This window comes from Molossus molossus, unplaced genomic scaffold (genome assembly GCF_014108415.1).
Source record: "Molossus molossus isolate mMolMol1 unplaced genomic scaffold, mMolMol1.p scaffold_m16_p_1, whole genome shotgun sequence".
In the NCBI taxonomy this organism is placed as follows: Eukaryota; Metazoa; Chordata; class Mammalia; order Chiroptera; family Molossidae; genus Molossus; species Molossus molossus.
Window position 1 is genome coordinate 38,432,027 of NW_023425344.1, and position 13,196 is coordinate 38,445,222.

At 44.0% G+C, this 13,196-nt stretch overlaps 1 protein-coding gene across 1 annotated transcript in view; it reads right to left on the reverse strand.

Annotated features, from left to right (window-relative positions):
- Nucleotides 1-561: 561 nt before the first annotated feature.
- The window catches only part of KDR (kinase insert domain receptor), a 43,904-nt gene continuing 31,269 nt past the window's right edge, over nucleotides 562-13,196 (reverse strand). Inside the window, exons 23-30 of the mRNA XM_036276133.1 lie at nucleotides 12,091-12,213; nucleotides 11,827-11,938; nucleotides 11,467-11,566; nucleotides 11,254-11,359; nucleotides 9,792-9,943; nucleotides 4,734-4,833; nucleotides 4,138-4,223; nucleotides 562-2,220 (exon numbers count right to left, since the gene is read on the reverse strand). Coding sequence (XP_036132026.1) covers nucleotides 1,998-2,220; nucleotides 4,138-4,223; nucleotides 4,734-4,833; nucleotides 9,792-9,943; nucleotides 11,254-11,359; nucleotides 11,467-11,566; nucleotides 11,827-11,938; nucleotides 12,091-12,213 — 1,002 coding nt within the window. The 3' untranslated portion in view covers nucleotides 562-1,997. The remainder of the gene's footprint in view (nucleotides 2,221-4,137; nucleotides 4,224-4,733; nucleotides 4,834-9,791; nucleotides 9,944-11,253; nucleotides 11,360-11,466; nucleotides 11,567-11,826; nucleotides 11,939-12,090; nucleotides 12,214-13,196) is intronic.

Genomic DNA, 13,196 nt, shown 5'->3' on the forward strand with positions numbered 1-13,196 from the left:
GAAATGGCATCATTGGATCTGCTGTCCTGACTCTGCAAGTATAGATAAAATATGGAGAACGATCGATGTGCTCCATGCTTCTCTGCTCTGCCTGGACCTGGCCACCTAGCTCAGGTCTCTCACACTCTGACTGCCGTGGCTGGCAGTTCTAACAGGAACGGGGTTTACTGGAGAGCCACAAATACTTTCGAGAACTTCTCGCATATCTCTCAGTCCATGTTTTCAGACTCCCAAAAGGGCTTGGAATATAATGAAAGTACACGTGTGCACAAATTATTTGTGTCCCGAGGAAGAGGAAGGGGAGAAGCAATTCTGCCTCAAGCCAGACGTATGTACCCTGAAAATAGTTATGATAATATTATACCATTGTATTGTTTTTACTAAGAATACATTTATTGGTTTATAAAGCATATAAACATTTTATGAAAATATCCTTTACGAGAAGAATAAGGGAACAAGTAAAAATGAAAAACCACTACATAGAAATTATGTCTGATTCCTCTCCATTTAGGAAGTGAGAGAAATGATAGATATAGTCTTGTAACCTTGCAAATGGACTCCTTCAAGTTTTTCCGTTTTTTTTTTTTTAATAAAATGGCATCAATTGCTGAAAACAGTATGACCTTTGTTATGCTACATATACTGATACAAAATGTGAATAGTACAAAGTTCATTATATATAATATAAGGTTTTAATATATTACATTTGTTTCTACATAAACAGACTATAAATAGATGTGCCATAGCATGTTCTAGAATCATGGTTCCCAGCTTCTCACACTATGGTACCAAACGAAAATAACATTTTTTTTTTTTAAAAAAAAAAGGAAACAAGGGCAGAAACCAGTAGAAAAAGCTTTACATGTTAAAAGTCTACACAATACAATAGATGTTATTATCACTTTGGCTATAAAATAATTTTGAAATCTGACTAGTAATTATTCAGAGAGTGAACAAACCAAATCAGCTTTTATTAGGGTGTCGAGGCCAAATTCCTAGCACACTGACCAGCTGGGGACAGAGAAGGAACAAAAGAGGAAGCCCCTTCCCGAGGCCTTGGCACCGCAGCTGGACACCGCGCGGGGGCACTCAGGCGTGGCGTCTCAGGTCGGAACAGACATGTGGGTATTCATCCAGAAGAAACCAGAAGCTGGTTTGTACAGTCAGAATTCTTCACCGCGCCAGGGAGCCTCCTCTGAGCGTCCTCTCTTTGTGGTGTCTGAATAAAGGATCAGCCTGGGAGACCCGGAGCCAGAGCTGCATCATTTCCTTCCTGGGGCTCGGCCAGGAGACACGTAAGAGTCCGGAAGGAACTCTCATTAGGAGTCGGAAAGAGCACAAGGAACTCTCATTTAGCCCAACCGGGAAGGGCACGAAACCTTCTGAAGCCAGTAACCTCATCTGAAGCCTCTACACGCCCTCACAGACCCATGCCCACCTCCAGAGCCCACACAAGGCCTTTGCAGCCTCCAGCACGCTCTCAAGCCAGCCGGCATCTTCCTTTGTCCGTCCAAAGCCCACAGGCAGACTTGGCTCAGGACCCACGTCCTACACAAAGCTTCTTAGGTGGACTCAGTCCTAAAGGTCTTTCCCGTCTTCAACACCCAAAGCACTTCCATTGCCCGGATTATCTTCCAGTTTCACAGAGGTGTCACCTCCCCAGGTATTGCTATTTCTGGGAGGACGAAGCCATTTCTTGAACTTTTTTGTTAAAACCTATGGGGAGAGCCCCCCAAAGGGAGCATCATACGAGTTTTTTAAATGAATGAAAAAGAGAATAAGGTCAACACTGGGAGAAGACACAAACACATTCTTGGGTCACAAGCATCTTGTCGCGAAATGCCTAGGGGACTGGCTCCCTGCAGTCTGAGGTCCTTTTATTTTTTGAAATGAAAATCAAATGTGGCTACTTCCTGGTGGTGGAAAGAACGACACTTGAAAATCTGAGCAGCACCTCTCGTGTGATTTCCAGGAGTGGGGGACTGGGGTGCCTCCTTTTAAACAGGAGGAGCGCTCAGTGCGGTCCCAGAGTCGGGCTGGAGGATCTGGGCTGCCCCGCCAGCTTGCGGTCCAATCTCCATCAGCTTTAACAGTTCTGCCTCCTCACTGGAGTACACAGTGGTGTCCGTGTCATCGGAGTGATACCCGGACTGGTAGCCACTGGTCTGGTTGGAGCCTTCAGATGCCACAGACTCCTTGCTTTTGCTGGGCATCAGTCCACTGTGGAAAAAATGGAAACCACATGAATTGGCGAAAAAAAGCCAGTTCTCTTTTTTTCTTTATTGATTTTTAGAGAGGAAGGGAGAGGGAGAGAGATAGAAGCATCAATGAGAGAGAATAAAAATTGGCCGCCTCCTGTATGTTCCCACTGGGGATCAGGCCCACAACCTGGGCATGTGCCCTGACCGGGAATCGAACCAGCGACCTTTTGGTGCATGGGTCGGCGCTCAACCACTGAGCCACACCGGCCAGGCAAGGAGGCAGTTTTTTTGCTTCTTTCCCGATCCCCATGCCCAACCCCATGTGGGCTGTAATCTCCCTGGAGACACCAACCCCTATCTCTCCCACTTGTTAATCAACATATCAGGTTTACTCAGACAGTGTCTATTTTCAGGTAATAGCATGAATTTGTCCTTTCAGATAAGTCCGCTTATTCAGGTCTGAGTCTTTCAAGCCTGAGATGAGATGAAAGGCAGTTCTTCTCAGTTATGCAAAGGCTCCAACCAATGGAACATTTTTATGGCTTTGTGGATTGACAAGTTTGTATACAATGATAGGAGCCAAAGGGACTCTTTCATGATATGAAAGAAAATTGGGATGTTCTGAGCGTCCACTTGTGCTCCCCCACACTGTCAATTAGGGATTACAAGGCATGTGTGTGGTGTCAATAGATTTCTTGAGCAACTTTAAACTTTAATAAATTGAAGGGTATGTGTGCAATCAAGCCAGACATGTCAGAAACTGCTTTTTTACTCATCAAAATCACATTCCTTGGAAGGACTGAGGACCTGGATCACTCAGCAGCAAGAAGAGAATGTTTTCAATGGTGTGGAATCAAGACAGATGGTAATCAAATCAAAGCTTAGACGTGTAGGTTGTGTTGATCTAAAACTTCAAGATTTACATTTCTCAAGCCATTCTGAGATGTGGGTTTTTTCCCCTTAATAAGTGTTCTACCAAATTACTCACATTAAAAACTGCAAAAAGGATTTTATTAACTCTGTGCTTATATATGGTTTAAAAGTTATTTCAAATACCTAGAAATGCATTTTTTTCTTTCAAGCCAACCCCAATAAAATAAGTTTAGTGTCTCAAGCAATGGCGTGGTGACTGGCACACAGTCATTGCTGAGTGAATATGTTTTCAAGCAGTGAATAAAACATGATTGAGTCTCAATTTCTTACCTTGGGCCTATGGCAAACAAAATAACACAACTGCACATTTTAATGTTTTTTGTTGTTTTTTTCAACATGAACATCACTCAGTAACCCCTGGGTGTTCTCATTTTATACAAGAGTTAAATTATAAGTAGAGCAAAATCTTCTCTATTCTTACCTAGAGTGAACCCACTAGCAAATAAATAGTTACTCTGTATCCTGTTATTTTTATAAATACAGATTTTCATTTATTTGTTAGGTCAAAAGCAGGTACATCTATTCAAAACAATTACATGTTCCTATGGAACCACATGGAGAAAATGATATTCGAAACCGAATTTAGTATTTTTCCCACAAGTAAGACGAACGCAGCCAATAATATTTAATATCTTAAAGAAATAAATATTGGCTTTTTTATATATCATACTTCTTAAGGACAGATACACCATTTATGTGTAGGTTTGAAAATTCTTCAGAGTCCACAAAGATTTTAATTATCTCAATAGTTTCAGAGATCACATCCAGTGACCTGCTATTTAGCCAGTACCAGACAAATCTCATAAAAATCCCCTAGTTTATATCAAATTATTTTTTAGACTTACCATTTGATTTGTTTAAGTTCTTTATTAGTTAGGTTGATGCAAATTTGCCCAACCAACAAAGACCCAAAAAGTGAAAACTCTGCACCTATGTTGAAAATTCTAAGCTCCTTCCAAAAATTCCTGTTGAAATTTGTCTTTTCTATTCGGCTGAGCCTTACCTAAAAGACGGAGCTAATTTGGTTCTGTCTTCCAAGGTTTTCAGCTCTTCTGATGCAAGAACCATACCACTGTCCGTTTGGTTGTCCTTTTTAAGAGACAAAGAGATGGCACAGTTGACTGAGTGTGTACACTGACCAACTACTTGATTAAACTGATTTCTGAACCCATTTATCAGACAACATGTTCCAATGTCCTGCAGAGGGAGGTAAGCGTGCCATAGCCAGAAACCGTGCAAGCTAAGGGGGAGCAGCTGCTTCCTAGAAGTAGACTGAGGCTGGGAAGAAGAGAGGAGTTTAGGAGGAAGAAGCTGAGGGACCCATTTCCATCCCTCTTTTCCCAGTGGTATTATTTACACGTGAGTGCAATTGGGCATGAAGGCAGAGTATCTTGAACATTGAACCAGGCCAGGGGCTTTACTTATGGAAAAAGCAAGGAGGTCTGATAAGTTTCATTTCAATAGCGACCCCTTGACGCAGACCCTCAAGGAAAGCCTTATAATGAGCCTCCAAGATTCTAATGCTTAGGCTAATATTTATCCAGCAAATGTTTCGCCCTTTGTATTATTTCTAAGACTATTTTTTAAAGATGTACTTACATCTGGAATTACTTTTACTTCTGGTTCTTCCAACGGGATATCTTCAAATGTTTTCACACTCACAGGCCGGCTCTTTCGCTTACTGTTCTGCAGATACTGACTGCAAAAGAACAAATATTTATATTTTAGTGGTGATATATTTGGCGACAGATACCACAAGTGATACCTAAGTTCATTATCTTTCAACCACAAGTTTAATGGTGACCTTCAAAACATCCTTTGAAAAAAGAAAAACAAAACAACATCTTTCTCTGCCAGCACACATTGAAGGCTTAATTTCCTGTAAAAGTCCATTTAAAAGTATAATATAACTGAGGGGCCTAGATGAGCCCCTGTTCCTTTGAATCGTACTTCTGAGGTCCAGGGCTGGACTAAAGACAACAACAGCAAATTAAGTGATCGCCTGCCTCCTGCCTGGCTTCCTCATTGCAAGCAACTGCTCCACTGAGTTCTTGTCCATCACCAAGTGTTTCACATCTTCCTGGCCATCTCCTAGGGAAGTGTTTCTAGATAATGTCCACAGAGCAAACATCCAATGGAAGATGGGTAAGAGAAACACCTGCAGACCTCACTCAATCTCACTATAGGATGCTGAACCCAGCAGGATCTGAAGACAATCACCTTCGTCTGCATGTAATAGCAGCTTAGTGTGCAGACAGGAGTGGAGCTGAGTCTCACTGTCCCTTATTTTCAGCCCATAGAGTTGCTGGTCTTAGGAAAGGGCAGTGGTTCAAGAGTCATGAGATATTTTGTCTATTTCAAACTCTACACAAACATTGGGAAGTCATACATTTCTCTACGCCTCTGTTGCTTCATCATTTAAATGATTTGGGCATGGCTCTCCCTCCTTCAATCAGAAGGATGAGTGAGGAGGATGAATAAAGTGGTAAATAAATGGTAGGTGGTAAGTGTTCTTAGAAAGAATGGTGTTCTATCAACCAAAGCTTGTTTTCCTCCTTTGTATTCAGAAGGGTGCCAGTTTCTTTCAGGAGCCCAAGGAAGAGGATTTGTCAGACAACACAATTCCTATGTCCAGGGGGTGCTCCTTCCCTGCCCTGTGACTTTGGGTGAGTCTGAGTGATCTGGTTAAAATCACTGACAGCCCGAGTGGAGAGCAGGAAAGTCCTTTTCACAGGAAGGGACAGCAAATTCATTCTTCACTCTTTCTCCAGTGTGCTTCCCACCATAGGCAGCCTTCTGACATGCTCACTTGTGCTTCCTTGTGTTTTCCATAAATGAGTGGAGTGAGGCCTCACTTGGGCCAAAGGAAGAAAATAGAAACTGAGTTTTCTCCTGCCCCAGGAGGCTGGTCCCTCTTCCTAAAGAGAGGAGCCAATGAAGTTCACCAGTGACATTCTCACTCAGGAAACTCCACAAGAAACAAAACATGATACACACACACAGACAGAAAAATCCCCCTTCTCCTAAGTTCATTCCCTAAAAGTGGCAGTTGCTAAAAACTATTGGTAGCGTAGTCAGTCGTCATTCACTCACTCATTCAGGAATCCCTTCCATGTGCCAGGCACTGAGCTAATGCGCTTCGACCACTGTCTAGTGGCACCCTCACAGCAATACCTCCGGGGGAGGGTATTGTCATCCCAACCTCACATGACAAACTGAGGCACAGAAAGGTTAAGGACCTTGCCCAAAATCACAGACCCGCAATCTTTGGGTTATAATTTTGAAAGTAATGAACAACCACTGATGAATTTTAAGCATGAGATTGACCAGCTCAGATATGTCCTTTAGAAAGATGACTCTGGGTTGTAGAGGGTAAGACCAGAGCCAGGGAGACCAATGGGGGGGGGGGCAATTTCACTGTCGGGGAAAAAGAAGGGCAGCCTGACTAAAGAAAGGTGATGCTCACAGGGTTTGGAGAAGTGGACAGACTTAAGAGGGCTTCAGGATATAGAATCAGCTGAAGTTGGTGACCTTGGGCAATAATGCAGCTACCTCAGAGAGGCTCCTTGACTTCTGAGCCCAATAACTCCAAAAGCTGATGGCCCTTCACAGTTAAAAAAGCATTTTCATGGATATTGCTGCCTCTGCTCTTCCCAAAACTACAAAATAGTGTGTGTGTGTGTGTGTGTGTGTGTGCGCGCGCGCGTGTGTGTGTGTGTGCATGTGTGTGTGTGTTTTATTTCCCATTTGGAGATGAGGTAGTTAAGCCTCATGGAAATGGCTAGAACTGGGACTCAAACTTTGGTCTTAGACACTAAAACCCATGCAGGTGATTCGCTGTTGGGTTTTTGGTTTTGCTTTACCCTGCTCTACATTGACTCCCTTGGAAAAGTATCAAGAAGGAAAAAGAAGAAGAGAGCAGTGGGTCTGATTGTTCACGTTTTTATTAAATATGTGCCCAGCACTGCTCTCTCCCATGTGTGACCTGACTGTGTGATGAGAGGTGGCGGGGAGAAGGGGCCATGTGGGGTGTCAGACAGACAAAAGATAGAAAAAAAGACAGTTTCACTTCAAGCTGTCTGATATCAGAGCCAAATTCAGGAACTTCTAGCAAGCAGACTGTCCCGAGCATCAATCTACAAGGAACATGTAGTCATCACCAACAATTAACCAAAATGAAGAAAATGCTACGTGCCAAAACCTCTCTCTGGGAGAGAGCTGAAAAGAAATCTTTGATAAGCTGCTTGGAGTGGGACATGAAACTACCAGGGGAAATGATGGAGCAACCACAGAGGGTCCCCAAACTGCCTTCAAAGAAAGATGAGTGCAATTAATATGTGTTTTCTTGCAGGAAGCATGCAAACTTGGGGCCAGGGCTGACCGGCAGGGGAAATGAGAGACAAAGCTAAGTCTAGACACCGGTGGTCCTCCCCCTCCCCACCCTTCCCCCACGCACCTCTCAGCCTCTCTCTAAATAAATGCTGAACACATATTTTTTAACCGGGCAACAAATCGTGAGGTTGGCTCCCACAGTGATGTCTCTGTCCAGCTCTATTTATAATGCAATGGAATTGAAAATTAGAAGGAGGAAGCGAGCGAGAAAGGCTCCTCAGCTTTTCTACTCGACTAGAAACGTGGGAGAGAAGAAAACAAGTCCACAGCGAGCCCCCGGCCTCGTCTCGCTCTCCCCAGGGAAGCAGAACCACAAAGTGAAGTGTGCCGTGTGCAGACGCCTCGAGTCCGCCTTTCCTTTAACCCAGATGATTAAAATGTGACCACGGAGTCTTATTTTTATAAAAGGAGAGAAGGTAGAAGCGGTTGGGAGGGGATGCAGACAAAAGATTCCAATTTCCATTTTATTTTTCAAATTATGGCTGGATAAAAGAGAAACTGAACTGGAAAGACCAATTCAAAAATCACAGGCAGAAAATAGAAGCCAGGCCTGTGTTCAGAGTGTGGTGTCACATTTGTCCATGCTTCTGGGGATAAATGTTAGCAGCCCTGTCTTAGATCCAGCATCGCGGTTGGCGCTTCCATGACACAAACATGACTTCATCCACTCTCAGCACCATATGCAAAGCGCCCGAGCGAGCCAAGACGCTGCCGACTTGGGTGCTCATTCCACCTGGTCATAGACACCCCAAGGAATCGACTTCATGATCAAATGGCTTTCTGATAAACGAGGAGACACTCGTGTTGCAGGAGTAATTACCACACCTGAAGGCCAGCTGAACTTGAACCAGGACTGTTTAGCACAGAAGTGGAACTGTCGGCTTTCATTCCATCGCTCTTTCTCCCTGCGACCCCCTCCTTGGTGGGGGAGACAACGGCACTGAGTTTGATATCGGAGAAACGAGGTTCATTCTGGGGATGTGATTTTAAGCAGTTCACGTAGAACTGACGTTTGTGGAGGGCTCCCCACAGGCCAGGCATGGGAAAATACATTATACCAGTGATTCTCAAAGCAATCACCTTGCACACCAGCGACCTCGCCTAGGTCGCAGGGAAGATCCGCCCCAGGTCACACAGCTGCTGAGAGGCTGACCTGGGAGTCCAAGCCATTCTCTCTCACTCAAAACCTGGATCTTGAATCACAAGATTGCATTCCACGGATGTCTGAGCCTCGACATCTGCATCAAAAAGATCATGCTTTCGCCCTCCCGAATGCGGAGATTATCATGTGGGCAGAAACATGCCAGAAGTTCCTGAAAAAATGGAACGGGCAGTTCCCTCGCTGGCCTCCAAGCACTCTGAGATTTCCTCTCTCTCATAGCAGAGTTTCTGCTCCCCTGTGCGATTCCCTGGCACAAACCGTCCAGGTGCCTCCTCACCTGTTAGGTGGCAATCTGGCCAACTGCTTAACCCTCCCTGTAGCCACAGAACATTGGAGAGGGCACTGGGGCCCATGCTGTCAGGGGGTCCAGTTACAGGAGGAAAACACCCAAAGGGGTGCAAAAAGAAACAGAGCAACGGGAATTAGTCCCAGGCTTAGTAAAAGGCAATTTTCATATCATAACACAGAAAAACCATATCAACTTTTTCCTTATGCCCAGGTGCTGGGAGAGAGACAAAAGCAAGCTGCCTTTAGACCCCTTTACAAATCAGGGAAGGACAGCGGTGCATGTGTTTCAAATAAACCCAGAAGTCTCATTATGCAAATAAAATCCTGAAAATCAGACCTGGGAGGGGCTTCGGGAGATGTGCTGTCCAGCCTCATGCAGGGCAGTGCCCGAGGCACGCTGTGTCCCAGCCCCGAGGCAGGAGTGTGCTTTCATAAATGCACAGAACTCCTCCTTCCTGGATCTTTTCTAAGCCACTTAATTCACATTAATAAAAGAGTACATGGGGATAATTTAAATACAGATGTCTTTGTAAAATTGGTCTCTTTTTCTGGAGATTAACAAACTGTGGCATTCCAGCTATTTGCAGCTGCAGGGCTGAAAATTCTGAAGGAAGACCTACGGCAGCAATATGGGCCACAGATGGAAGGAAACACACCTACCCAGGCCCTGTTCAAGGAGCACTTCTCTTTATATTGGTCTCAGGGCCACGGTTAAATGTGGGAGTGAGAAGCAGCAGCTTTATAACAGGTCTTCCTTCCCCTACCCCAAGATGACCTTGAAGCGCCCCCCAGGGGATGTTGGCCATATACAGTACCTGATTCCTGCTGTGTTGTCATAATGGAATTTGGGGTCACACACTTCCTCTTCCTCCATACAGGAAACAGGTGAGGTGGGCAGAGAGAGTCCAGAATCCTCTTCCATGCTCAAAGTCTCTGATATCGGAAGGACGATGTAGTCTTTGCCATCCTGAAACAATAAACACAGAGTGCTATTGTTATGGCTTCAGTCCTTCAAGGGCCTTTTCATGAAAAAACAAAGGCCAAGGAGCTTTCTTGGTTCTGGGGTAGGTCGCCTTCAAATCGGAAATGTAAAACTTAAAGACAACATTAAACGTGATTGTCAAAAAACAAAAGGGCACATGAAAGGGATGGGCCCATGAAAGCGTATTAAAGCTCACGAACAGGAAGATGGCTAAGGGGACACAGAGCACTGTGACCACTGCAAAGACCAAGCTGTGCTCACAGAGCACACAGAGTTCTGCAGAGCCGAGAAGCCGTTTGTTCGCAAAGCCCTATCCATACCAGCCAGGTCTTCTGAAGGGCATGGCATCCGGTTTTAGCCTCTGCATTTCAAGGCAACGGAAAAACTGATCAACTGATCACAATCTAGAGTAAAGCAATAAATGTGCAGGAAAATGAGTCTTCTAAAAAAAAGGTCACACAATGTAACATTATTTCATCAAAAGAAAGAAATAAAGGGCAAGATGTTTGGAAGGTTTATGATAAAACAGATTTGACCCATGGTCCCCCAGCTGTTCAAAAGAAAATCAGGAGGGAATTGGCTTCCATTCACTGTGGTAAGAGGTGTTAACTGGAGGTGAAATAACTTTCTAGTGGTAAAGGCTATAAGTCTAAAGTCCTCCTATGGAAGTTATAGGGGCCTGGGATTTACTAGGGAAAGTTAAAGCCATCTATTTTGTAGGGTTCAGATGTGGTTTTGCCTGCAGAATATATTAAAAATTCCTTGAAATTTCATTCATTGTTGATATTTTTAAAAATATGTTTCTATTAATTTTTTTAGAGAGAGATAGAAACATCAATGTCAGAGAGTTACATCAATCAGCTGTCTCTTGCATGGTCCCTACTGGGGATTGAGCCCCCAACCTAGGCATGTGCCCTGATCGGAAATCGAACCAGGACCTCTCAGTCCATGGGACAACACTCAATCCACTGAGCCACACTGGCTGGGAGATTGTTGATATTCTTTAGATCAACTAGTTTGTTGTTGTTTTTACTTCAGAAGAGCATCTGAAGGCTTAAAAAGATACAATGGTAGGATTAAGAGTGGTCTGCTCCCAGGGTATGAATTAGGATCTCATCTGTCTAAAAGGGTAATTAAAGCTATAGAACATCACTACAGCTCAAATCTGGAAGAATATAGCTTCTTATTCAGTGGCTAAGGGTATAGCATGGTGGCCAGGACAAAGTCTAGGCAGTAGAGAAGTCCTTGACACCCAAGTACTCTTCAAAGAAGCTTCTTGGATGAAGGTCACAAACCTGCTGAGCATTAGCTTGTAACAGATTTCCCAAATGTTCCACCAGCTCTGAAAACGTGGGTCTCTGACTGGGCTCCCCATGCCAACAGTCAAGCATGGTCTGGTACCTAGAGAAGGAAAACACTAATGTTATAAACTGCCTCTTTCCTCCTGATCTGATGCTGAAAATTGGTGAGCAAAGAAAGAGAATAAAAGGATACTTTTAAAGTCTTACATTTCTGGTGTGGTATAATCAGGGGACCTCATTCTAGTTCCTTCTTTCAATCGCCTACAAAATTCCTCATCAATCTTTACCCCAGGGTATGGAGAAGCACCTAGAATAAAACAGAAATGGGATGTTTGTTGTTCGATTGATTTTCTCTTATAGAAAGCCCTGAATCCAATTCTTGAACATGCTAATCACCCATATATATTTTTTTCTTTTTTCTTTTTTTTTAAGGTTTTACAATACAAAGCTTGCAAGCACGTTTCACCTGATGACGGTAGAATACAAGACAGGGAAGGGTGTGGGGGACCACTGACTTTCACCACTCTGTTTGGAGTCCAGATGGAAGGACCAAGAGAAGTAACTTACCTAAGGAAAATATTTCCCAGAGCAAGACACCAAAAGACCATACGTCGCTCTGAATTGTGTACACGCGGTCAAAAATGGTTTCTGGGGCCATCCATTTCAAAGGGAGGCGTGCCTGAGAGGGTAAGAGACAAGGCATCAGATTCCAATTTAGCAAGTTTCTGAAGAAAAACACTTCCTTTAGTCCTGAACACAGGTCCTGAAGTTTGCTAAGAGGACTTGAATTTGGCAAATTAACAGGTCACGGGGTTTGTCCTTGAAACTTACATCTCCTTTTCTGACATAATCTGGGTCTTTATAAATATCCCGGGCCAAGCCAAAGTCACAGATTTTAACCACATTCTTCTCCGACAAGAGGATGTTTCGTGCCGCCAGGTCCCTGTGGATACACTGCAAAAAGAACCGTATGTGCGTTAGGTCTCAGCACAGCTGATCTTTTCTACATCTGTTGTGACCTCATGCTTTAAAAAAAATAAAAAATAAAAAAACCCACATCAGAAAAGCAACTGATTAACAAGCACCGGGTTAATATCTTTTATCAACACTTCAGGGGAAAAGTCTGAATTTCGTTGAGATGCACATCTGTTTATTCCATAAACAGCCCCAGATTTGGGGAGTTAAATAATTAAGTTATAGTATAATGAGAGAGTCATAAATAGACTTCTCTTGGACACAATTAAGAATGTGTTTCTGGTCACATCCACACATCCCTTTTGCCCGGCTCCATATACGGTTGAAAGATGTTATTCTAAGGGACGCCCCAGAACGGGATTTATTTTGAATGAATGCACGGAAACCAGAATCAAGGGCCTCTCACTGGTTTGGTGCCTTTGTTGGCTTCCCCATTCCATATGTAACTGAAGCTGGACCGGCTCTGATAAACAGTTCCCAGTGGGGCTCATCCTGTTTTCAAAGTGTAGGGTTATCATAAAGGTCCATTAAAGCAATTTCAGCTTCTCACTATTCAGGGTGACTCTCTGGTGCACTGGAAAGGAAAACCAACTCTCCTCGGCTTTCCTTCCATTCTTTTCCACTCCCGTCTCTCCCTTCTCTACATCCCCCACTTCATCTCACTTCCTACTACTACTCAGCTTTAGCTCCACCTGGGAGATCTGCGAGAGAATAAGAGTCAAGGGGAACATGCTTAAATGAATGAAGGCTTACATAAGAATGCTTAGGTCAGTGCAGAAGTGATCACGTGAGCCGAGCCTTCCTGAGCACCCTACTCCTCCCATCTGGGTAGCACTTTCCTCTGAATGAGGCGTATTTAAAAGCACACTGTTTAGCCCTGGCCGGTTTGGCTCAGTGGTTAGAGCGTCGACCTGCGGTCTGGAGAGACCCGGGTTCGGTTCCCACTAAGGGCATGTACCTCA